The following is a 26,175-nucleotide window of genomic DNA, read 5'->3' on the forward strand; positions in this document are numbered from 1 at the left end:
TTTGAATGAAGCTTTTTTTTTTTTTTTTTTGTAAAGGAATAAAGTTTCAAACTTGGATGTCTTGTAATGTCTCAAAGACATCATCTAGATGATTTCACAGGGGGGGGGGGAGATTATTGGAAAGTTTGAAGGGGGCAGCAGAATTACTGATATTGCTAGAGAGTTTGAAATCTCACATAGCATTATATTCAGGCTCTGGGCAGCATTTCAAACCAGTAGAATGTATTCCAGGCGTTTTCTAAGATGTTACCCTTGCTCTACTACTACTACTACTACTGAGAATGAAGAAAGATTTTTGGTTATAACAGCAAAATGTAATCGATGCACCATGGCAGGTCAGCTTGCAAGTTGGCACCATTCAAGCGCAGGTACGTGGATATCTTGACAAACTGCAGCAAGTCTGTGACAAGTAGGCCTGAAGGCCTGTAGTCTTCATCCCTTTATCCACAGCTCATTATAGAGCATGTTTTGAGTGGTGTTGCATCCATAAAAATTGGACAAGATACTAATGGACTAATGAGATGAGAGTCGTTTTAGGCTTTCCTCCAATTCTAGATGACATTTGATCTGGCATTTAAGTGGTACTGCTTACCATCGCAAAAATGTTTTTGAAAGGAATAGATACAGCAATGCTGGGGTCATGATGTGGGAAGGCATTATGCTAAATGGACACACTGAGCTACGTCTTCAGTGTCATGTTTGATTGTTCCATGGTGCTGTAGGAAAATTTTTCATTTCATTCATTTTTATGGATGACAATGTCACACCACATCATACATGAGTAGTGGAGATACTTCTGGAGACTAAGGATGTAAATTGAATTGAGTGGCCAGCACACTCCCTGGATCTCAATCCATAGAACACATTTGGGATTCAATAGTGAGATGCATGCTGCTTGATTCCCTCCAGAAAATAAACACGGCCTTACCTCTGAAGGAGGAGGAGTGGGCCAGTTTGCCTCAGAAACTCCTGATTCACTTCATGTTAAGCATGGTACGACATTGTGAGAACTGCATCGCAGTTCGGGGTGGACATATTTCATACTGAAATGTCTCTCTGCATAGTTTTCTGTAACCACTGTAAATTAATTCCTTAACTACGTCCCTAGGAAATTTGTAATTTTTGCCAAAGTTACAAATGTAGAAAAATGGTGTATCACCATATTGTTAAAATACTGTGGATTAGAGTATTTTAATTGCAAATTACTGATGTAAATGAAACAAAAAGCAAATGCTACTTGTTCAGGACAAGCCAGTTATAATGAATACAACTCCAGGAATATATTGTATGTGATATTGGTTATATACAATCACATGATCCATTCAGTTGTGTCTGTGAAACCTTATACACTATCAATGTTCATGCTGCAATGTCTTCAGAAATATAGAGTCTCCATACCCATGTTTATTGGAATTTTGTTAGTTTTGAGGCGTAATATACATCTTTAAAGTTTGTGAGGGGGAGTATATAATCACTTTGCACTGATATTGGCTTTGGCTTTCAGAAAAAGTGCTGTTGGTTTCAAAAATTCATATTATTATTATTCAGGCCTCCATGGAGTCAAAAGACTCATCGTAGGAGGGCCTTCCTAAGAACATAAAGTCTGTCATACCACTCCTTAAACTCATTGACCGTTCTCACCCTCACCACTCCATCAGGCAATGCATTCCACGGCTCAACCACCCTCCACACAAAGAAACCACTCCTCACCCTCTTGCTCACAGTTTCCTTTCGTAACTTCCAGGGATGGCCTCCCGCTGTTCAACCAAGCGAAAGAACTCCCCAGTCAACCCTGTAACCACCTCTCAACTGTTTAAAAGTCTCAATCATATCACCTCTCCTTCTTCTATCCACCAAACTCTGCAGTCTACATTCCCTCAGCCGATCCTCATAACTATCCTTGTACAGTCCTGAAACCATCTTTGTCATCCATCTTTGTATCCTTTCCACAGTTAATTTATCCCCTTCAAATCCTGGGGACCAAATCTGAGAACAATAGTCCAAGTGTGGTCTGATCAGAGACTTATACAACGGAATGATCATCCTCTTATCTCTGCAGGCCAGTGTCCTTCTCATAATTGCAGCAATCCTCTGTGTTACCTTCACCACCTTTGCAATATGTCCCCTAAACTTCAGGTTTCTATCAATCATCAACCCCAGATCTCTTGTCTCCCCCTACTTCCTCCAGTATAACTCCTCCCATAGAGTATGCAGCATCCCATCAACTGAATATCCCCTTGCAATTCACTGGCAATGTCATTGATATAAAGGTTAAACAATATAGGTCCTAGTACTGAGCCCTGTGGGACCCCACTTGTAACCCTCTGGCTCCTTGAAACTGCTCCACCATACACAACTCTCTGATACCTATCAGACAGCCAATCCTGAATCCAGTTGACCAATCTGACATCCAGACCCATGTGCTGCAACTTAAATATCAGCTTATCATGTGGCACCCTGTCAAATGCCTTTGCTAAGTCTAAGAAAATTGCAGTATATGCCTTTCCCTCATCTAATGTTCTTGTAACTTTATTATAAAAGGCTAGCATATTGCTAAAACAAGAGCACCCTTTCACAAATCCATGTTGACTCTCACAGATAACATTACCCTCATCTGCCCAATGTTGTATACGCTCCCTCACTACTTTCTCTAAGATCTTAACAACTACTGATGACACACAGACTGGCCTATAATTAGACACTTCCAGTATGTTACCACCCTTATGCAATGGCACTATCTTACCTTCCTTCCATTCCCTGGGCACCTTTACCAAAGCCAGACTTTCATTGAAAAGCCAGGTTAAAGGCACTGTCAGTTCCCTAGCACATTCTCTCAAAACTCGTGGTGAAATACCATCCAGTCCCAAAGCTTTACTGACATCCAGAGTACTCAGTATCTGAAACACACTCTCCTCCTGTACCTCTAAACCTCGAACCAGCCCTATCCCTCTAGCATTAAAACTGACTCCTCTAGGATGAAATACTCCATTATAGTGTTCATTGAACAATTCCACTATGTCCTCTGCATCAGTCATTCTATTCCCATTTTTATCCTACAATATCATTCTTCCACAGTCATTTCTCCTCCTACTAGCCAGATAGCTAAAAAATTCCCTAGGATTTTCTTTGGATCTTAGGGCCAATCTCCTCTCATATTCCAGTTTCGCTTTCCTTACCAAACTCAAACTAGTCACTCTTCTGGCCTGTGTCTTATATTCATCATGCATCCTCTCTTCACCTGTCTCCTTATATCTCTTCCATAGCCTCTTTTTCACATGTAATTCCTGTTTAATATTGTTTGTCATCCACTTTACTCCAAATTGTGTCCTCTTCTTCACTCGTGGTATACAACTTACCATTGCTGCTAACAAATATTCTTTCACAATTTCCCACACACTAATGATATCCCGGCCTTCCAATTCCTTCCTCCATGAAACTTCCCGAAGTTGACGTCTAAGACTATTGTAATCACCTTCATTATAATTCCACATAAGTTCCCGTCTCTTTGATACTCCTGCATGTCTATTCATTTTCCAAGTCAAAACCACATGGTCACTCTCTCCAACCGGTGGGAGAGATGTCATCTCAGTTATTATCAACTCTTCTGATGCTATAACCAAATCCAAAACTCTTGAACCTCTTGTTCCCTCTGTTATATATTGCCTAAGACATTTGTCCCTCAAGAATTCTAGAAATTCCATTCCCCTATTGCTACATGCATCTTCCTCTCTCCAATTTATACTACTGTAGTTAAAATCTCCCATAACAATCATTCTTCTTGCACTTGCCAAACTTAGCTGTCTAAACATCTCCTGGTCCCCATCCTCTGTGCTCCTGAGTCTGTAGCAACACCCCCACTAAATATCCTGTCTTGCCTACCTCTACCTCACACCATATGCTCTCAAAATCATTTGTCTCACTTCCTTCCAAAAGCTTCCACTCTTAGAGGACATAGGTCATTACTTATCATAAGCAGTACCCCACCACCACCACGCTTTCCCCTCCTATCCTGATGAAAAATGCTATACCCAGCGACTTCTATTCCTGTTATTATATCCCCTTCTGTCAACCACGTCTCAGTGATTCCAATAATTTTTGGCCAGGCTGATGCTATCTGCGCCACCAATTCCTCTCCATTATTCCGGATACTCCTGGCATTAGTATAAAGCATATAAATGCCATTGTTTCTATACCCAGCATTATCCCTTCTAGACTCCACTGGGCTCAGTGTTACCTGACATCGTCTCCCTTCTCCCAAATATCTGTTCCCACAAGAGGCCACCCCCCTGCTATTATCCTCCCTGGGACACACTGACTCGTTCAGAACAGCAATCTCTCCAGATGCCTACGGCCTTCCTCATTCAAATGTAAGCGGTCTCTCGCATAGAATTCCTCTCTTTCCTCAAATGCACTCCAAACATCCACATATACCAGTCCTCTCTTGTTACACATTCTCGCTATTATACCATTCAATATCACCGCTCTTCTGCTCAATTCATCATTATCATACCTAGGCAACATGCACAGTATTTTTCCTCTCTCTGTCTTCTTCCGTACAGCCTCAAGCAAAAATCTTGTATCTCTCGCTGCCTGACTTACATTACCACTGAAGTCATTTGTTCCTACCATCACAATCATCTCATCCACCCTTTCACCTCTCTTAATTGCCATAGCCACCCTTTCTATTGTTCCTCCTGGCAAACACTCCTCACTCATTCTATCTTGAACACCACGGATCATTGAGTCATCATACATTATACCTCTTACCATTCTCTCCTCTTCTTTCATTCCCATAGGTCTCTCTCATTCCCTCTCCTCTATTGCTATTCTCTCTTCTAGCATTCCCATACCTCTCTCTCCTACTGTTTCCATTCTCCCCTCTTCTAGCACTCCCATACATCTCTCTCTCATTCCCTCTCTCCTACTGTTTCCATTTTCTCCACTTCTAGCATTTCCATATCCCTCTCTCATTCCTCTCTCCTACTGTTTCTATCCTCTCATCTTCTAGCATTCCCATACCTCTCTCTCATTCCATCTCTCCTACTGTTTCCATTCTCTCCTCTTCTAGCACTTCCATATCTCTCTCTCATTCCATCTCTCCTACTGTTTCCATCCTCTTGTCTGCTAGCATTCCCATACCTCTCTCTCATTCCCTCTCTTCTACTGTTTCCATTCTCTCCTCTTCTAGCACCCACATACCTCTCACTCATTCCCTCTCTTCTGTTTCCTTTCTATCCTCTTCTAACACTCCCAGAATTCTCTCTCTCTCTCTCCCCTACTCTGATTCGGCTTGCATTTATCTCTTCCATTCTCCTACTCTTATCTTTCATACTTCTGCTCTCATTCACAAGACATTCCACCTCCTCTTTCAGCTCATCTATCTCCCTCTGCAGGTCAGTCACTCTTAATCTAAATTCACTCTCCCAAACAAAACCATCTCCTAAACTTTCACAGTCACTCACGCCTTCCACACTATCAACTATTATTTTCTCATTCATATATATATTTTTTTCATTCTCTCCTATCACACTACTTGTCTTGCTACATTCATTCCACATTCCTGGAGCAACAAGGTCGGATATTGATAATTCGAATGCACTTATTTCCTCCCACTGCCTGCATTTTGCGCACATACGCTCTCCGTTCTCTTTCACAGGCCACATATCTAATTCCCGAGACGCATACATGCCGCAAGTACTGCATGCCACAAAGTCCCTTATGATATTGCTTATAATCGAGTTCTTAAATGGTGGAGGACTTGGCGATACGCCACTTGCGACTGCAGCTGAATCTGCCATCATTCCTTACTGCCGAGTAGTAATTGTCAATTATTCAATTAATAATCCTTAAACGTGTGGACAGACTTATGTGTTCGTCGAACATGTTGTTTATTATTTTAACGGTATAATAGAACACAGAAACTAAGTAAATAATTAATTTATTAACTTGATGCTGATATTTCGCTGGTGTTATAACCAGCATCTTCAGAGCACAAAAACGCTGTTTGTCACAATACGCGAGACTAAAACAACATGGTGTACTTAAACAAAATTGTAGCAGCAACACAAAGACTAGAGTCCTGATTTTGGCGCCCTCTATCTGAAAAAAAAAAAAAAAAAACCAGCTATCATATATTACTAGAGTCCTAGAAAAGTGCTAGTTTTTTCTTAATATGACTGTCTCCCAGATCTTCGGCAAGTTAATACAGCCATATTTGTTGAGATTTGGAGTGTGTTTTAGGGCTTCTGTCGCCTGTAAGAACAATCTCTCTGATTTATACGGGTTTCTGCGTAGTACTTTTGTGTTTTTCCAGTTGATCCTGTGTGCAGGGGTATCTAGGCCCGACTTCCCATAATGATAATTATGGGAAGTTGATACCCCTGCACACAGGATCAACTGGAAAAACACAAAAGTACTATGCAGAAACCCGTATAAATCAGAGAGATTGTTCTTACAGGCGACAGAAGCCCTAAAACACACTCCAAATCTCAACAAATATGGCTGTATTTAATTTACCGAAGATCTGGGAGACAGTCATATTAAGAAAAAACTAGCACTTTTCTAGGACTCTAGTAATATATGATAGCTGTTTTTTTCAGATAGAAGGCGCCAAAATCAGGACTCTAGTCTTTGTGTTGCTGCTACAATTTTGTTTAAGTACACCATGTTGTTTTAGTCTCTCGTATTGTGACAAACAGTGTTTTTGTGCTCTGAAGATGCTGGTTATAACACCAGCGAAATATGAGCATCAAGTTAATAAATTAATTATTTACTTAGTTTCTGTGTTCTGTTATACCGTTAAAATAATAAACAACATATTCAATTAATAAATTCCGTTAAATAAATAAGAAAAAAAAGTACAAACAATTACAAGCAAAATAAAACATTTAAGTACGCTAAATAAAATGAAATATAACTAAATACAGTAATGAAAACTTAGCTTCGTTTTGTCTTCCACGTTATGCATTCGATTCCGACGGTAACCAAAATATATTATATCGTGACAGCAACTAACTTCTAAAAAACAACCACTGAAGTACACTCGTATTCAGAGAAACAATTTAGCACTCAAAAACGTAGAAAAAGGGGAAAAAAATGGACTATTCACCGATTAAAAATCACTTTCTTCTGCACAGCTCAAATTCACCGCCACTTCAATATTTTTCTGAACTCTTTCATATTTATTAGAGCTAGTCTTTTTTTTTTTCTTATAGTTAAGAGAATTTTTAATGTTTGCATGGTCTATGGAATTTTTAAATGGTTTCAGGGGTCTGCAGTATGAAAAAGATTGTGGACCTCTTATCTTTGGGATTAAAGAAAGTTCGTAAGAGGAAGATTCACACTTAATACAATAAAAAATGTATTAATGAATTTTCTATGATTTTTGATGTGTGTAAGATCACTCTTATTTGTGGATAAGATTATTCACAAATATTAAGCCACAAATACTAACCTGAATTCTACAATCCACCTTCCATTTTTAGAAATGTTTTACATCTTAGTGTCTATGCATAATCATGCAGAATATTCCCTTCATACCTTCATCCCTTGCTTAACACGGTTTTGCTTAATGCAGATTTGATTATCGCGGTGAAATTAATTGCGGCAATCCCTTGATATATGTGGCAAGAGTTTTGATTAATGCGCCTTTAAATTTACCACACAAAATCATGCTCACGCCATGAGGCTGCTAGCCTCCTGGTCATCCAAATTCTCTTAATGATCTGTGTGAGAATGTGAAAGTTTTATTTTTCCCACCAAATACGGCATCATTGCTACAATCCATGGACATCATTGCAACTTTTAAAGCCTATTTTCTTAAAAAGACATTCTTAAAGGCAGTAGAAACAATAACACGAGAAAATGCGATTACGCTCCACGAATTTTGGAAAAAATTTAACATTAAACATGCAATTGAGAACATTCGTGACTCGTGGGAGTAAGTGTCTTCTAGTTGCATGAAAGCTGTTTGGAAAAACCTTCTGCCAGAATGCACTAATGACTTAGGTTGTTTTCAAAATCCTGTGAACAATGTGGTCAAAGAAATTGTTGCAATTGGTGAAGACCTTGGTTTTGATGGTATTGATGCAGAAGATGTTAAAGAATTATTGCATTCAAATTCAAAAGATTTCAGTGACAACGATCTTCTTGAAATTGAACAACGCACATATGAAATGGAATGTGAAGATGAGGTTCCAAAGAAAATAACAGTCAAAGAACTGGATGGAATATTTTGCAATTTAGAATAGCTTAAGCAGCAAGTAATGGATATGGATCCAGATGTTAATCGAAGAATGCTTGTTTGCCGAGGTCTGGAGAGTCATTTTGCTTGTTATCGTAGAATTTATGCCGATAAGAAAAAACTAAAACTGTTCAAACGACTCTTTATAACTTCTTTTGATTAAAAAAAATTGCAGTAACTAATGTAGGTACAAGTATTTATTAAACATTTACTTTGCATTCATTTTTTATCTTTCCTAAAAGAGTACCATATAAAATGAACTATTAGTACAGTAATCGATCAGGGACGAATTGTACTTTTTACCATTGATTATTAGATTTGATTAACACAATTTTGATATACGCGGTGACATTGAGGGATTAATTAACCGCGCTAATCGAGGAATACCTGTATATCACTTGTGATCAAAAAAATTGTTCAAGCGACTCACTAACATGGTCAAAAGGAGGGGGGAGAAGTGCTTTTTTTTGAAAATTATGTTCAGTCTATCTAGATACTGGATCTTGATTACGCAGTATGAATTTCTTGAATTAATGCGCACTGTTCACAGTAAAGGAGAAATAATCCCATTAATTTGTCTTTACTGTTTTTTTTTTCCAAAGATACATTTCTTATCATAAAAATGTATATGCATGAATTTAGTTTACTTATAATGAAAAATATTTAATTTCATTTTTAGATGAAAGCAAACTGTGCAAAGATAGTGGTGGCACTTTATTCCTTTCAGGCTGTTGAAGATGGAGATCTTTCTTTAGAAAAAGTATTGTATTTGTTTTTATTTCAGTTTCATCAAAAATCTCTCTTTTAAATTTCTCCTAAATGTATTATTATTTTAACAGACATCTGTGAAGTTGAAAGACTCATCATGAGAGGTCCAATTAAAGCAGTAACAAGGCTGTTATACTTTAAACTCATTGACAATTTTTACATTCATATATTCTAATAACATAACTCATTTATCCATCTCTCTCTCTCTCTCTCTCTGTGTATATATATATAAAAAAAAAAAAAACTACTTCACACTCTTATACTACTTCCATATAAAAAGTTCCTTATATGTTCTGCATCCTGAGATGTTCTTTATTAATTTCAGCCAGGTAATTCTTGGTCTTCCAGGTCTTCTTTTTTCAGTTGGAAAAGTATTGATTAGGACATTAGGAAGTCTGTCTGCATCCATGTGTAGTGTGTCCAAACCATCTCAGTTGTTGTTTTCTAATTTTTTCTATTATTGTCTTTTGATGCAATAGTTCTTGTCTGACTGTGATGTTTGTTTTCTTTTCTATCCAACTTTCTATTTATTTTTCTTAAGCATTTCATTTCAAATGCCAGCAGTTTTTTTTCTCTTCTCTTTTTTTAACTCTCCACGTTTCTGCTCCATAGATGACTGTTGGTATAATTATTGCTTCATATAATTTGATTTTGGCTTGCTTAGATATCTTGTTTGTTTTCTAGATTTTCTGTAATTTTCTCATGGTGGTCCATCCTATCGCTATTCTGTGTTTGATTGTTTTGAGTTCATCTATTGTTTCCGTTAGTTTTGATCCAAGGTATATGAAGTTGTCTTCTTGTTCTATTTGTTCTCCGTTTAGGGTGGCTGAGATGGTTGTTCCGTTCCTCCCTATTTTCATCACTTTTGTCTTTTGTATATTTATTGTCATGTCATATGTTTTACAGGTTTCGTTTAGCTTGTTGATCAACTTTTGTAGTTCATTTGGGATTCTTGCAAGAAGGACGAGATCATCTGCATATTTGATATTATTTATGTTTAAACCATTGACATTGATTCCAGGCTCATTGTCTGTTGCCTTCTTTACAACTTCTTCTAGATATATGTTGAATAGGCATGGGGATAATGGGCATCCTTGTATTACTCCTTTTGATTTCTATGGGTTCTGTTGTGAGTGTGTCCTTATTGCATTATTGCATTTGTCTTAGAGTAATATTTTATCAGAAACTGTATTATATATTTGTCTATTGCTTTTTCTAGTAGAATTTTAAGAAGGATTTCTCTGTTGATAATATTGAAAGCTTGTTTCAAGTCCACAAAACAACAATATAGTTCTTTATGGTCTTCCCAGCTGAGCCCTGCTAGTTGGTGCAGTGTGAAAATTTGGTCTATTGTTGAATAGTTTCCTTGGAAACCAGCTTGTTCTGTGCCTATCATTTCTTCATAGGTGTTTTTTAATCTATTTATATAATTCTTATGAATATTTTATAGGTGTGAGGGAGTAAATTGATTGGTCTGTAATTTCTGAAGTCTCTTTTGTTTCCTTTCTTATATATTGGGATGATCTTTCCAGTTCTCCAGTCATCTGGGATCTCTCCTGTTTGTAGTATTTTATTGAATAGGGTTGTTAAATATTCTATTGATATGCTGCCTCCATATGACCACAGTTCAGTAGGGATAGTATCAATGCCTGGTGCTTTATTATTTTTCATCTGTTTTATTGCGTATCTAAACTTCTTCTTGTAAAATTTTTGGGTGATCATTATTTTCTTCTATTGTTGGCATTGTAGTTTTGTTTCCTTGGTGAAAGATAGTCTTAAAATGGTTTGACCAGATTTTTCTTATATATTCAATATTCCTGGTTTCAGTCATCTTGTTGTTTATCATTATTATTGCTTTTGCTGAGAATTCCTTTGTAAGAGAAAGGAATTCCTTTGAATTCCTTTCTCTTACAGTATCATGGAAGACTTTTAGGTTGTTTTGTTGGTATGCTTCTTGGCATTTCTTAGCTTTTTCTTCTAACCATTTTTCTTTGGCTTTTTTGCATAGGTTATCAACTTTATTTTTTAGTGCTCTGTATTTTTCTCTATTCTCTTCATTGTTTTGTTGGTTTACAAATATCTCGGCCTCTCTTTTCTCTTCTATGGTAGCTATGATTTCTTGGATTATCCACTGTTTGTTTATTTTGGGTTTGGAACCTAGAGTGTCTTTTACAATTGATAACACGGTTTCTTTTCCTTCTTCCCAGTATTTTCCGCTGTTCTGGAAGATGGAGGGTTTTAATTTCAAGCACATCTGTTCTAAAAATTGACTTCTGCTTGAGCTGTCTTTTAGTTTTGATAGGTTGATGTTTTCTTCTTTTCTGATATTATTTTTCCTGCTAAATTTTATCTTCACTTTGGCAGTTAATATTTCGTGGTCAGTGTCAAAATCAAAACTTCTTAATGTTCGTACATTATTTACTGATATTTTCCATTGTTTGTTTATGATGATATAGTCTATGCAGTTCTTTATATTACCATCTGGGGATGTCCATGTTTATTTACTATTAGGGCGTTGATAGAACAATGTGTTTGTAATCATTAGATCGTTTGCTTTACAGAAGTGGAGTAATTGTTCTCCTCTGTCGTTAAGCTCTCCGTATCCAAATTTCCCCATCACATCTTTTTTGTCTGCTGTGAACTGTCCTATTTTAGCATTAAAATCTCCCATCACTATCATGAGTTCTCTATTTTTGGGATTATCTATTTCCTGTTGTAGTTCTTCATAGAAATTTTCTATTTCTTCCTCTGAATGGTTACTGTCTGGTGCATATATTTGGATTATTTTAATTGTTTGACCTTTTTCTTTTGCTTGAAGTTTGACTGTGATTATTCTAGGAGACACTGGGTTTATTTCAGTTACTGAGTGTGTAAGTTTCTTTTCAATTAATAATGCAACTCCTTCTCTGTGTATGTTATCTTTTCTTCCTGAGAAATACAGTCTTCCTTCTGGTAAATCCACGAATCCATCTCTGCACCAATGTGTCTCTGATAAACCTAAAATACTCCATTTCAGTCTTTTTAAATTTTCATGGACTAATTGCAATTTTCCAGGTCAGTATAGTGATCTTATGTTGAGGATGGCTACATGTTTCACATCCTTGGCTGACCACATTGCTGATTTCTCACCTACTCTATGTGGTCTTCGAGTAGGCGCGTCGGTTGTCCCGTATGCAGTAGCACTATCTCGGTTTGCAGACTTTCTCCTGCTCATGAAAGTTACTGGCATAATAATGTAGCCAGCTTGCCATGCCTCTGCTACATCCTTTGGTCCATGGCTCTTTATTCTTTATTCAGAGCAACCCATTTGGGTTTCCCCCATCTGCCACCTGGGGGACGCGCCTGGTAGGATTCTGGTCACACCAAATCTCCTTACCAACTTAAAAAATATCTCTTTCATGTCACCTCTCTTCTGCCTATCCATCATGCTTTGCAAACCACATCTCTCAACATGTTGCCATAATTGACATTCCAGACTCTTAATGTTGCCTTAATTATTCACCTCTTCATCAATGTAGAAACCAAGGACTAAATTTGCAATAGTCCAGAACTAGTCTAATTAGGCCTTAATAGAATGGAACAACTGTTCCCCTTATCATTGGATAAGGAGAACAGTTGAATAACATAACAATGAATTGCATGGTTTTGATTACTCTTGCAGTGTGTCCCTTGAATTTCAGGTCCATGTCAATTATGCTAATCTTATTTACTTCCTGGAGTGTAGCTCTACCAATACAGTACAGCTACACTCTAGGTGGTACTAGAGTGCAAAAATGCATTACACCCTTTTGCATTTCAAATTGCAAAACCTTGTGCATTTAACTGGAGCCTCACTTAACTATCCATATTGCCAGCCTATTTGTATCTTCCTGAAAGGACATGATATCATTGTTTTGATCCATCTTTATGGATCAAAATGATATTTTGATCCATCTTTATGGATCAAAATGATATTTTGATCCATATAGATGGTGAATAATAGGGATAGAACACACCCTTAATTTACATCTGATTTTACCTCAAACCATCTTTCTATATCTTGTGCTGTAAGAATTGCAGAAAGCAAGAGAACTTCAGATGATAGCTTATAAGTAGTTAAGGTCACAATACATGCAGCAAGAATAGTGGACATGACAGGGAATTGGTAAAATTGAAGAGAGAAGGATCTTGAGAATCTAGAAATTGCTCTGTTGTAGGAAATATTCATCAGGCTATATCTAGACTGCTATGTTCAGATTTATTATTATTATTATTATTATTTAGGCCTCCAAGGAGTCAAAAGACTCATCGCGGGAGGGCTTTCCTAGGAAACACAAGTCTATCAAGACTCAATGTGGGGGGGTCCCTTCCAGGAAACACAAAGTCTATCATACCACTCCTTAAACTCATTGACTGTTCTCGCTCTCACCACTCTATCAGGTAATGTATTCCATGGTTCAACCACCCTCCATGCAAAGAAACCACTCCTCACCCTCTTGCTCACAGTTTCTTTTTGTAAGTTCCGGGGATGGCCCCCTTGTCATCACTCCTTCCCGCTGTTCAACCATGCAAAAGAATCCCCCCGTCAACCTTGTAACCGTCTCTCAACAGTTTAAAAAGCCTCGATCATATCACCTCTCCTTCTTTTATCCACCAAACTCTGCAGTCCACATTCCCTCAGCCAATCCTCATAACTAATATTGTACAGTCCTGAAACTGTCTTTGTTATCTGCCTCTGTACTCTTTCCACAGTTAATTTATCTCCTTCAAATCCTGGGTACCAAATCTGAGAACAATAGTCTAAGTGCGGTCTGATCAGGGTCTTATACAACGGAATGATAACTCTTTTATCTCTGCAGGTCAGCTTCCTTCTCATTATTGCAGCAATCCTTTGTGTTACCTTCACCACCTTTGCAATATGTCCCTTGAATTTCAGGTTTCTATCAATCATCAACCCCAGATCTCTTGTCTCCCCAACTTTCTCCAGTATATCTCCTCCAATAGAGTACGCGGCATCCCATTGATGTGTCCCAAACCTCAAAACCTTACATTTTGCTGCATTAAACTGACAACCCCCATTCATTCACCCATCTATCTAGTTTATTCCAATCCTCTTGTATGACTACCACATCTGCACTATTACTAATAACCCTTTCCAGTTTCACATCATCCGCAAACAATGAACACCCCCATGCAGTCCACTGACAATGTCATTGATATAAAGGTTAAACAATATAGGTCCCCGTACCGAACCCTTGGGACCCCACTTGTAACCCTCTGCCTCCTTGAAACTGCCCCACCATACACAACTCTCTGATACCTATCGGACAGCCAATCCCGAATCCAGTTGACCAGTGGTGGCCAGTGAAAATTTTAAGTGGGAGTGCTGCATATACAAAAAAAAAAAAAATTTTTTTTCCCTAAATCAGTAACGAATTTATTAATAAATAAATTTACATATTAAAAATTGCTTTATTAAAAATATTTCATCCTCACCATGAACAAACACCAATAATAAAAGTTTCATATCAATAGCAATGACAAGTGCAAACAAATATCGGCGTTAGATCGCAGTGCATTTGTTTCATGTAATGATAATTGAAAAAATGTTATTCTTTTCATATTTTTAACAGTGACACTCATCATAATTCAGCCTTGTATCTATAATAAATGAATAATTATATGTTATTTTAACAAAATAAAATAAGATTTACAAAATATAGTTCACCACACACACACACCAATAATAAACATTTCATATCTCACAGAAAAAAGGCACGTACATACTAAAAATACACTGCCGATTGAGCAGTTACAGTTGGGAATGACGCAACATGCAACAACAAGAGCAAATAAATATCAGCGTTAGATTGCAGTGCATTTGTTTTGTAATCTAAAGCATTAATCGAACAATTCCAATTATTAACTATTCAGTCATTGTCAGAACATAAGCTGTAACCTTTAACATGTTGTACTGCATTTATATAATGTAGTAAGCATTGTTATTATTTATAAACACAAACAAAATTTAATTTTTTCATTTTTTCCTTGGGGATGCTGCAGTGTCGCAGTGCTTATGTACGGGCCGCCACTCCAGTCGACCAACCTGACATCCAAACCCATGTGCTCAACTTAAATATCTGCTTATCATGTGGCACCCTGTCAAATGCCTTTGCATTTGAAATCCAAGAAAATGGCAGTATATGCCTTTCCCTCATCTACTGCTCTTGTAACTTTATTATAAAAGGCTAGCATATTACTGAAACAAGAGCACCCCTTCACAAATCCATGTTGACTCCCATAGATAATATTACCCTCATACAACATTAGGCAGATGAGGGTACTAACTAATTTCTCCAAGATCTTAACAACTACTGATGACACACAAACTGGCCTATAATTAGACACTTCTGGTCTGCTACTGCCCTTATGCAATGGCACTATCTTACCTTCCTTCCATTCCCTGGGCACCTTTCCTGTAGTCAGACTTTCATTGAAAAGCCAAGTCAAAGGAGCTGTCAGTTCCTTAGCACATTCTCTCAAAACTCATGGTGAAATACCATCCAGTCCCACAGCTTTACTGACATCCAGAGTACTCAGTATTTGGAACATGTTCTCCTCCTGCACCTCTAAACCTTGAACCTACCCTATCCCTCTAGTATTAAAATTTACTTCTCTAGGATGAAATACACCAATAAAGTGTTCATTGAACAAATCCACTATGTCCTCTGCATCAGTCACTCTATTCCCATTTTTATCACACAGTGTCATTCTTCCACAATCATTTCTCCTCCTACTGGCCACATAGTTAAAAAAAATTCCTTAGGATTTTCTTTGCATCTTAATGCCAATCTCTTCTCATATTCCAGTTTCGCCTTCCTTACCATACTAGTCACTCTCCTGGCCTGTGTCTTATATTCTTCATGCATCAGAAGAGCTGATAATAAGTGAGATGACATCTCTCCCAAGGTGAGATACCATTTCCTCTTTCCTACTGTTTCCATTCTCTCCTTTTTTATGATTCCCATAACTCTCTCTCTCTCTCTCTCATTCCCTCTCTTCCACTTATCCTGTTCTCTCCACTTCTATCGTTCACATAACTCTCTCTCATTCCTTCCCATTCTCTCCTCTTCTATCATTCCCATACCTCTCTTCTACTTCTCATTCTCTACTTTTCTATCATTCCCATACCTCTCTTCTACTTCTCATTCTCTACTTTTCTATCATTCCCATACCTCTCTCTCCTTCCCTCTCTTCTCCTGTTCCCATTCTTCCCTCTTCTATCATTCCCATACCTCTCTTCATTTCCTGTCTTCTACTGCTTCTATTCTCTCCTCTTCTATCATTTCCAAAACTTTCTCTCACTCCTACTTCGATTCGCCTTGCATACATCTATTCCATTCTCCTAATCTCATCTTTCATACTTCTCATCTCGTTCGCAAGATATTCCACCTCCTCTTTCAGCTCATCTATCCCTTTCTGCAAGTTAGACTCTTACTCGCCATTCTTTTACCCAATCAAAACCATCTCCATAAACTTCACAGTCATTCAAGCCTTCCACACTCCGACTCTTATTTTCTCATTCATACTTCACTCGTCATTCTCTCTTATCACACTGTTTGTTTTCTTTATATATATATATATATTGGGCGGAGGAGTAAAAGAAACGAGAGAGAGAGAAAGTGTTGGGAACTAATCAGAGTAACACAGAACTATAGCTGGAGTGCTAGCTATAGATTGTTAGACCGGTGGTTTTTTCCCTTTCAGTCATTTCCAACCCTAGATGACTTTGTGGGCATTGCCCATAAAGTCTTCTTTGGTGAGATTTTTTACAGGGTAGCTCACCATTGCTTCCCCCTCCCCATTTTATCTGGGCTTGGGATCAGCATATGGCTGAGACATATTCATGACTGCAATACAATATGTTCATGGGCCTGTTCTGGGAGATGAAAAACCTGAGTTTCTGGGTGAAAAAAAAACTCTACTTCCGTATGAGACCAGCTAACTCACCTTTCATCAAAAGAGACTAGATAAAGGTTCCTCACATCACTGATAGGAATCGAACCTAGGTCTTTCCGACCAAAGGGCTTCATCTATACTAACTGAACTATGGAGGCTCATCATTGTTAGACTAGAGACTGTGAATTCCAGATCTTGGCAAAAGGATATGATTAAGACTTGAGTGCAGATCAGAATTTTTACATAGTGTGTGTGTGCATGCGTGTGTACGTGCGTGCATGCATGTGTGTGTGTGTGGATTATTATTAAAAGAAAAGAAAAATACAGGTAAGAACAAGAGATTATACAGTTGAAGGAAGTAAGGAATATCTTGTATTTGCACAGAGAGAGAGAGAGAGTTGTGGGTAATTATAATGCATTGCTAGAGAAGGTTATGAGTGCACTCAACACTTAATTAAGTTGAGGTTGGTATAACAGCTTTTTTGATAGGAGAATTTTACAAGGAGTCTTGTGGACATAATGACTTATGGAGGACTGTTAATGCTACAGTACATAATTATAATAATCTATTATTTTTATTATTGATATAATAATAATAGCTTTATTCTACTGATGAGTATGCTGTTGTGTACCATGTCTTTCATATATTATTTCTTTAAAATTATTTCAATTTTCACAGTTTTCATGTTGCTAATGTATAGCAATATACAGTACTGTATTTTTTTAAATTTTAATAAAAAAATAAATGCCATATATTAATTGTTTAGGTGTTGATTTTAAGATTTATGACCAGATAAATTATTTAAATGAACATCACAATAATAAGTTATCTAGGCATTTGATTGGCTAGATGATACATAAAGAAATATGAAAAATTAAACTGAAAAATTGTTAATCTATACAGTGTGAAAATGAAGTGTTAATTTATTGAATATATTAGTTTATTTTCAAAAATTAAGATTAGTCTCTGTAAAAAGGCAGTTAAAATATAGTTGAAATGGAACTTAATCTTTGACTTATTTACTTGTAGTTATTTGTACACTAGTATATATGTTTTATTAGGGGGAAGAATATGAAGTACTTGATAATTCTAGGGAACACTGGTGGCAAGTCAGAAACAAATACAGGTAATTACTATGTTTTCTGTTTTCATAATTTTATTCTTAAGTTGTCAGGAATGCACAGTGTATTAAAATGTAATATAAATGACTTTTTTTTCCCAGCACAATATGCTAAACAAAAGGCAATTTCAAATTGCTATCTCATGTGAAAAAAGATAAATCAGTTTGAAGAAGGTGGACTAGGAAAGTCAAACAGGAAAAGAAGTTATGGAATAAATATAAAGAGAGAGAGAGAGGCAGATAGCAGTTGCATGAGGAATATAAGATTCCAGCTAAAAAAGTGATTACTACAGTAAGGAAGGCAAGAAGAATATGAGAGTAGACTAGCTTTGGAATATGAGAGCAGATGGAAGGTAGTTGAGTGACCAATTCAGATGATATTATTATTATTACGCAAGATCCCATGGAGTCAAAGACTCATAGAGGAGCTGTTTAGTGATCACTTTATTCAGGTATTTTATCCTGGTAAAGCAGGTTTTGTTCATGCAGCAATTAGGGATTAAAGATTTAGAAGTACAGTTGACCCTTGAACAACACCAGTTTGAACTGTGTGGGTCCACTTATATGCAGATTTTTTGCAATAAATATATTGGAAAATGTTTTGGAGATTTGCAACAATTTGAAAAAACTTGCAGATGAACGCTGTGTAGCCTAGAAATATCAAAAAAAATTAAGAAAAAGTTAGGTATGTCATGAATGCATAAAATATATGTAGGTGCTAGTCTATTTTATCATTTACTACCATAAAATGAGCACAGATCTATTGTAAAAAGTTAAAATTTATGAAAACTTAAGCACATAAACACTTACAGACTCTGAATGGCACCATTTGCAGTCGAGAGAAATGTCAAGAAATGTAAAGATGCAGTGATAAGTATGTTATTTTCGATGACAAAACTAATGTAATAAAAATAACTAACACTGGGTCATAAAGATTTAATACAACTGGTCACCTACTAGTTTTGCTATGCAAACTAGTGGCTTCATCTGAGTTTGGATGAACATACAAATATAAATAAACAAGTGTTGATTATGAATCAATACATTACTAAAAAATACCGAATGTGTAGGAACGTTACACAGTTACAATAGAAATACATGAAGTGTGGATGCTGGCACATGGGCAGTCATTGTTCAGCATTATTTTTATTATGTAAAGATGCAGTATTATTGTTATTATTATTATTATTATTATTATTACCCCAAGACTTCATGGAGTCAAAGACTCATCTGGGAGGTCCTTTTTATCGCACACATATCTCATCATACCAAGCCTTAAACATACTCAAATTCCTTGCAGACACCACACTCTCAGGCAAGGCATTCCAATCATTCACAACTCTGCATGAATAAAACCTGCCTCTTACTCCGCCCTCTTTATACAGTTTCCAGGGATGACCTCTAGTTCTCCCCTGATCTCCCACTATTCTCTGTAGAACTTCTCCACCATTGATCTTATAACAACCCCTTACCAACTTGTAGGTCTCTATCATATCTCCCCTCTTCCTCCTCTCCACCAGACTCTGCAAATTACATCTTCTCAATCTTTCCTCATACTCTACACTCCAGAGGTCAGAAACTACCTTAGTCAGTTGCCTTTGACCCTTTCCAACATCTCCTCATCCTTCTGAAAACCAGTGACCAAACCTGGTGAGATGAGTATGTACCAAATCTGGGCACAATAGTCCATGTGTAGCCTAATCAAAGCCTTATACAACGGAACAAGAATCTCTATACTTCTACACGTCAGTGTCCTCCACATCATTCCCAGAAGCCTTTGTTTTGTCTTCACAATTTTGGCAATGTGTCCCCTAAATTTTAGATCCTTATCCACTATCACCCCCAGATCTCTTATTTCCTCTACCTCCAACAATATATTCTCACCAAGCATAAATTCTGCATCCCATCTTTGTTTTCCAAATTTTAAAACCTTACATTTTGCAACATTGAATTCACATCCCCATTTCCGTGCCCAATCACTCAATTTATTCAAGTCTTCAGTATTAAATCTTAATTGCATAAAATTAACTGTTATTAATTAATTAGCATAACAAAATTTTTTAATGATTCATTCATTAGTGTATAGGTTGGGTTACTATAAAGCAATCATATTGCTGCTGCTGCTTCTTTATCAATGCATGAATAGTTATACTGGTAAATAAATATGAATTTCTTTTTCATATTATCTTTTCATTTTTGATGTCTAGTGTTAGTAATACATATAACATCAAGATGTTTTGTATCATGTAAGACAATATTGATGTTGGTACTGATAGACAGATGATTCAGCTTATAAACAGACAATACAAACTTACAGTATTGATAAATACAGTACAGTACTGTAAATGTATTTTCTCTTCCTTGTGATTTATTTTCTTAATAACATTTTCTTTCCCTAGCTTACTTTATTTTAAGAATACAATGTATAATGCATACAATGTACGAAATATGTGTTAATTGACTGTTTATGTTATTGGTAAGGCTTCCAGTCAACAGTAGGCTAGTAGTAATTAAGTTATGGAGAGTTACAAGTTATATGTAGATTTTTGACTCCCTGAAGGGGGGGGGGGTCTGCAATCCAAAGTGGATCACAAAAATGACAGTACTATGGAACATTGGTTATAAGGGTAGACTGAGTGTATGTAAGTGCAAAGCTTCATGCACAGAAAACATAGGGTGGTATGATTGAGACCTTTAAGCAGTTGAGAGGTATTTACTGGGCACTGAGGATTTTATTCATATGGTCGAACAAGCAGAAGGATAAGGGGTGGGTAAAGGAATCACCTCTTGAAGTTGTGAAAGAAAGTAAGAGGATGAGAATTGCCATTCTGTAATTCTGTACTTAAGATACCTATGAACCTTAGGTGCAAATAGTACAAATAAATAAATTTTAATGAGTTTTCCCTCCATTTTTATACGTTTTTATTATTATGCAAACTCATAGTATTCCAATATTGAAACAAATTAATAATTTTAAAATAATTCCACCTGTTGGGGAAAGTGATCATGAGGTATTGGTTTGGAAGGTAATGAAACAAGAACAAGTTGTTATCAAGAAGATCTATATGTGGAACTATAAGGTGAGTGATTATCAGAAGTTCTGTAGTCAACTAGCATCAATACATTGGATTGACGGTGTAGAAAAGATTTTGACAGTGCATGGGAAATTATAAGGCAGTATCTAACACAAGCAATGCATAACTGCATACCAAGAGTTAAGTGAATAAATAAAGTAGGAGTGAGATGGATGAATGGTGAAATCAAGAAAGCAGTATTACAAAAGAAGTTGTTATGGAGGAAGTACAAGACAGTTTTCAGTGAACAGATGCATGAAGAACATAAACTGCAGGCCAGAAAAGTGACAAGCATGGTTAAAAAAGAAAAGTAGAATGTGAGAGGAGATTGGCCAGTCAGGTCAAAGCTAATCCAAGGGAATTTTTCTGCTATGTGGCAAGCAAGAGGAAAAATAATTATGGCAAGTTGATGCTGGTGGGTAGTTATAGTGGCACTGTAACCATAACAAATGATATAGTGGAATTATTTAATGAACACATTATCCGTGTATATCATAGTGGTAGTGGCGGGAATGATGCTGTGCAACATGTAGAAGAGAGGCAACAATTAGGAGAATTAAAGGTGAAAGATTCAGAGGTGTTTCAAGTGTTGCTTGGGTTAGATATTAATAAGGCTGTGGGAATGCACATATTTGTAAAGAATGTGCAAAAGATCTTTAAAGATACCTGTGGCATGAATATAAACAACAAGTTACACAATAACCACAGTAATTAACTTTAATGAAATGAAAGTACAGATATTTCATACTGAAAATAACAGCACATCATCAGTGCTTAGAAACAAGCAAATCAAAGAAATGGGAATACAAGGTGCATACCACGATCTATTTACCAAATGGGAGATTCTCATTTTATGTAATCATCAAAAATAGTTTTAATATTATTTACTAATACATTAATTTCTACACATGGCAATAGTTTTTAATTGGTAAACCGATTGTTATATGTACCTTGTATTCCCATTTCTTTGATTTGCTTGTTTCTACCCACTGATGATGTACTGTTATTTTCAGTATGAAATATTTGTACTTTCATTTCATTAAAGTTAATTATTGTGGTTTTCATGTAATTTGTTGTTTAATGTGCAAAAGAGTTAGCCATGCCCTTGTTCTGGCTATTAAATGAAAGCCTTGCAGTGGGGAAGGTTCCTAAGGAGTGGAAAGAAGGCAAAATAATACCACTTCACAAGCATGGTTTCAGAACAGAAGTTTCCAATTATAGACCGATCTTTATATCTGCAGTTGTGATCAAAGTTGGAAAAATTGGTTAGAAATAGAATACAAGATTGGAATGATGAACATAAGATTCTCTATGATGGTCAGCATGGATTTGTGAAGGGCAGGTCTTGTTTTAGCAATCTGCTTATGTTTTATGATAAGGTGATGAATGTGTTGGATAAGGGAGAATCGATACAGTGATATTCTTGGACTTTGCAAAAGCCTTTTGATAGATTACCACATGATAACTTAGTGTACAAGCTGCAGAGAGTAGGAATAGATAGTATATTGGTTAAATGGATCCTAGCCTGGCTCTCTGAACAATACCAACAAGTTGTGTATGATGGATGGAGCCATGTCTCAGAAAAGGAAGGTGATAGTGGCATGCCTCAGGGTTCTATTCTTGTGCTCCTGCTGTTTAACTTGTTTGTTAATGATGTGAATTGACTGGGCATCTTCAAATGTTTGCTGATGATGCAAAGTTAGGTAGTGAATTATCAGGAGTAGTGCTAATGTTAATTCTCTACAGGAATATTTGAATAGACTTTTTTTTAACTTGGACAGATGAGTGAGATTACAGTTATAATATTAACAAATGCAAGCTGTTACACTTGGTTATAGAGATATAAGGCTAATCATTATATTGGTATAGCTGTACTTCAGGAAGTGGATGAGATTTGGGATCTTGGAGTGATAGTGGACAGTGGACCCAAGTTATGAGGGCACAATCACACATGTTGCAAAGACTGCACATTGTATAGCTGCTATAATGAAAAATACATTGACATGTAAGGATAAGGAGACAGTGCTGCCTCTATATAAGGTATTAGTCAGACTATATATGGACTATTATTATTATTATTATTCGTGACACCTCCAAGGAGTTCGTAGACTCATCGCGGGAGGACACCCACCATGCAACTCTCTGTCTTCACCACTACACCAAACCTCTACTACCAATCATCTACATCAATTGCATGAAAAACCCAAGTTTCTGGGGGGAAAAAACCCTGCTACCGCCATATGAGATTGACTAACTCACCTTCGAATGAAAAAGTCCACATAAAGATTCTTCCCATCACGATGAGAATCGAACTTAGGCTTTTTCTAATTGAAGAGCACAACGTACCATCGTTCTTCCAATTACACTACGGAGGCACTTATATATGGACTATTGTGCTCAGATTTGGTCACCTAGTTTTCATTGTGATGTGGAAACTCTAGAGAAGGTCCAAAGATGAATAACCAAAGTGATATCAGGACTCTGGAGTGTTTGTAATGAAGAGTTTGAAAGAATGTGGATTATACATAGGTTTGTGGATAGGAGGAAAAGAGGAGATATGATTGAGATACTTCAAGTTAGTTAAGGGATTCAATCAGATTAATACAGAAGAAATTATAAAAAGAGTGGATGTTAAGATTGGAAGAATGAGAGGCCAATTTGTATAAAAATGTGGTGAAGAAGGGTGTGAGGAATAGATTTTTTACATGGAGAGTTGATAGTTACTGGAATGCATTGCCTGAGTGTGTTGTGAGTGCATGTAAATAACTTCAAAGCTCATTATGATAGATATGTTGCTGGTTGAGTGGGCCTCCCACAATGAGTCTGTTAACTTCATGGAGGTTACCAAATAATAATAACAATAATAATTATTATTATTGTATGGGCACCTCCATGGAGTCTGAAGACTCACCCCAAGAGACCCAAACTATCCACACAATCTATCATACCTCTCATTGAACCCATTAACAGATAAAGCACTCACAACTGACTCTGGCAACCCATTCCACTCATTCATAACTCTCCAAGCAAAAAATCTAATCCTCACACCCTCTACTAACCACACCTTTATTCATCTTCTAGGGATGGGACCTTGTTCTTTCCCTTCCAATAAGTGCTGAAATATTTCCCCTGCATCAATCCTATAAAACCCCTTAAGCAACTTAAATGTTTTTTCTATCATATCCCCTTTTTTTCTCTTATCAACCAAGACCAAACAATTTTATCAAAAGATGTTTTATTAACTGCTTATATTTTGCTGAATTTCAAATCAGCACCATCAGAGCACAACATGATGCTGATTTGAAATTCAGCAAAATATAAGCAGTTAATAAATCATCTTTTGATAAAATTGTTTGGTGTTGTTAATACTGTGAGCAACAGGAAACCAGACTTGAACACAGTAATCCAGATGTGGTTATATCAAGGCCTTATAAAGAGGAATAACAACTTCCTTATCTCTACTTGTTAATGTGTTCTTCAATAGCCAAGTAATCTTATTGGCAACCTTAGCAGTATGTCCTCTAAACTTTAATTCTCTGTCTAACAACACTTCTAAATCTCTAGCTTCATTTATTTTCTGGAGGACAGTGCCATTAATGTGATTCTCTCTATGTTCACTGGACATCTACAAATGCCGTATGGTCACTCCGATGCTCGGTGATGTTTCACACCAAACCTTGCCATGTAGTCCTGTTGTTTGCTTTTCTGGCAGCCTCAACTCTCTGAAGATCAATCACTCCACACATGCCATCCATCCATCTCATTGATGGTCTACTCCTGCCTCTTTTTCCAGGAACTTTACCTTCTATTACTGTTCTGAGAAGTTCTCCTTCCATCCTTTCACTGTGTCCAAAATATTTTAACTTTCTTTTGTCAATATCCTTAAGGAGCCTTAAAGTTCTACTGATCTTTTCTAACACCAATTCATTTGTATGCCTTTCAGTATATGATATCCTCAACAGCCTTCTGTAGCACCACATCTCAAAAGCAGATATCCGTTTCTTATTTGACTTCTTTAGGTTCCAAGTCTCACATCCATAAGTCGCTGTTGGAAAAACAAATGCATCTAAAATCCTCAACTTTGTTCCCATGGAGATAGATTCATCCTTCCAGATTTTAGACAAGTCTCTGACTGTTGTTTTAGCCATTCCTAACATTTTTCTGACATCTTCTGAACAGCAATTTAATTCTCTGTCTAACAACACTTCTAAATCTCTAGCTTCATTTATTTCCTGGAGGACAGTGCCATCAACATGATTCTCTCTATGTTCACTGGGCATCTACAGATGCCGTATGGTCTCTCGGATGCTCGGTGATGTTCCACACCAGGCCTTGCCACGTAGTCCTGTTGTTTGCTTTTCTGGCATCCTCAACTCTCTGTGGATCAGTCACTCCACACATTATAAAAATATTTTAACTTTCTTCTGTCAATATCCTTAAGGAGCCTTAAAGTTCTTCTAATCTTTTCTAACACCCATTCATTTGTACGCCTTTCAGTATATGATATCCTCAACAGCCTTCTGTAGCACCACATCTCAAAAGCAGATATCCGTTTCTTATCTGACTTCTTTAGGTTCCAAGTCTTGCATCCATAAGTCGCTGTTGGAAAAACAACTGCATCTAAAATCCTCAACTTTGTTCCCATGGAGATAGATCCATCCTTCCAGATTTTAGACAGGTCTCTGACTGTTGTTCTAGCCTTTCCTAACCTTTTTCTGACATCTTCTGAACAGCAATTCTTCACATTAATAATGGATCCCAGGTACTCAAACTTGCTGACTTCCTCAATTCTTTCTCCATTAAGATACACTTGTTTCTCAAGAGCTTCTCTGTTTGTTTTTCCTTTGAGAACCATGATCTTTGTCTTGCTAGAATTGAGTTGAAGTCCTCTGTTATTACTGATCTTATTAACTTTGTCAAGAATTAGTCCTAGTTCTTCCATGTCATTACAAAGGAGTACTGTATCCTCAGATTACTGATCAATCTATCTCCTATCCTAATTCCTGTCCTGAGCTCATCCAATGCTTCACGC

The 26,175-nt window shown here is 36.9% G+C and overlaps 1 protein-coding gene across 1 annotated transcript in view; it reads left to right on the top strand.

Moving 5' to 3' along the window:
- LOC150105783 (tyrosine-protein kinase Btk-like) overlaps positions 1–26,175 on the top strand; it is a 173,239-nt gene that overhangs the window by 18,987 nt on the left and 128,077 nt on the right. Inside the window, exons 3-4 of the mRNA XM_090393586.1 lie at positions 8,922–9,002; positions 18,011–18,075. Coding sequence (XP_090249712.1) covers positions 8,922–9,002; positions 18,011–18,075 — 146 coding nt within the window. The remainder of the gene's footprint in view (positions 1–8,921; positions 9,003–18,010; positions 18,076–26,175) is intronic.

Source organism: Typopeltis vanoorti, chromosome 6 (genome assembly GCF_054136105.1).
Source record: "Typopeltis vanoorti isolate ZY-2024b chromosome 6, IOZ_Tvanoo_1.0, whole genome shotgun sequence".
Classification (NCBI taxonomy): Eukaryota; Metazoa; Arthropoda; class Arachnida; order Uropygi; family Thelyphonidae; genus Typopeltis; species Typopeltis vanoorti.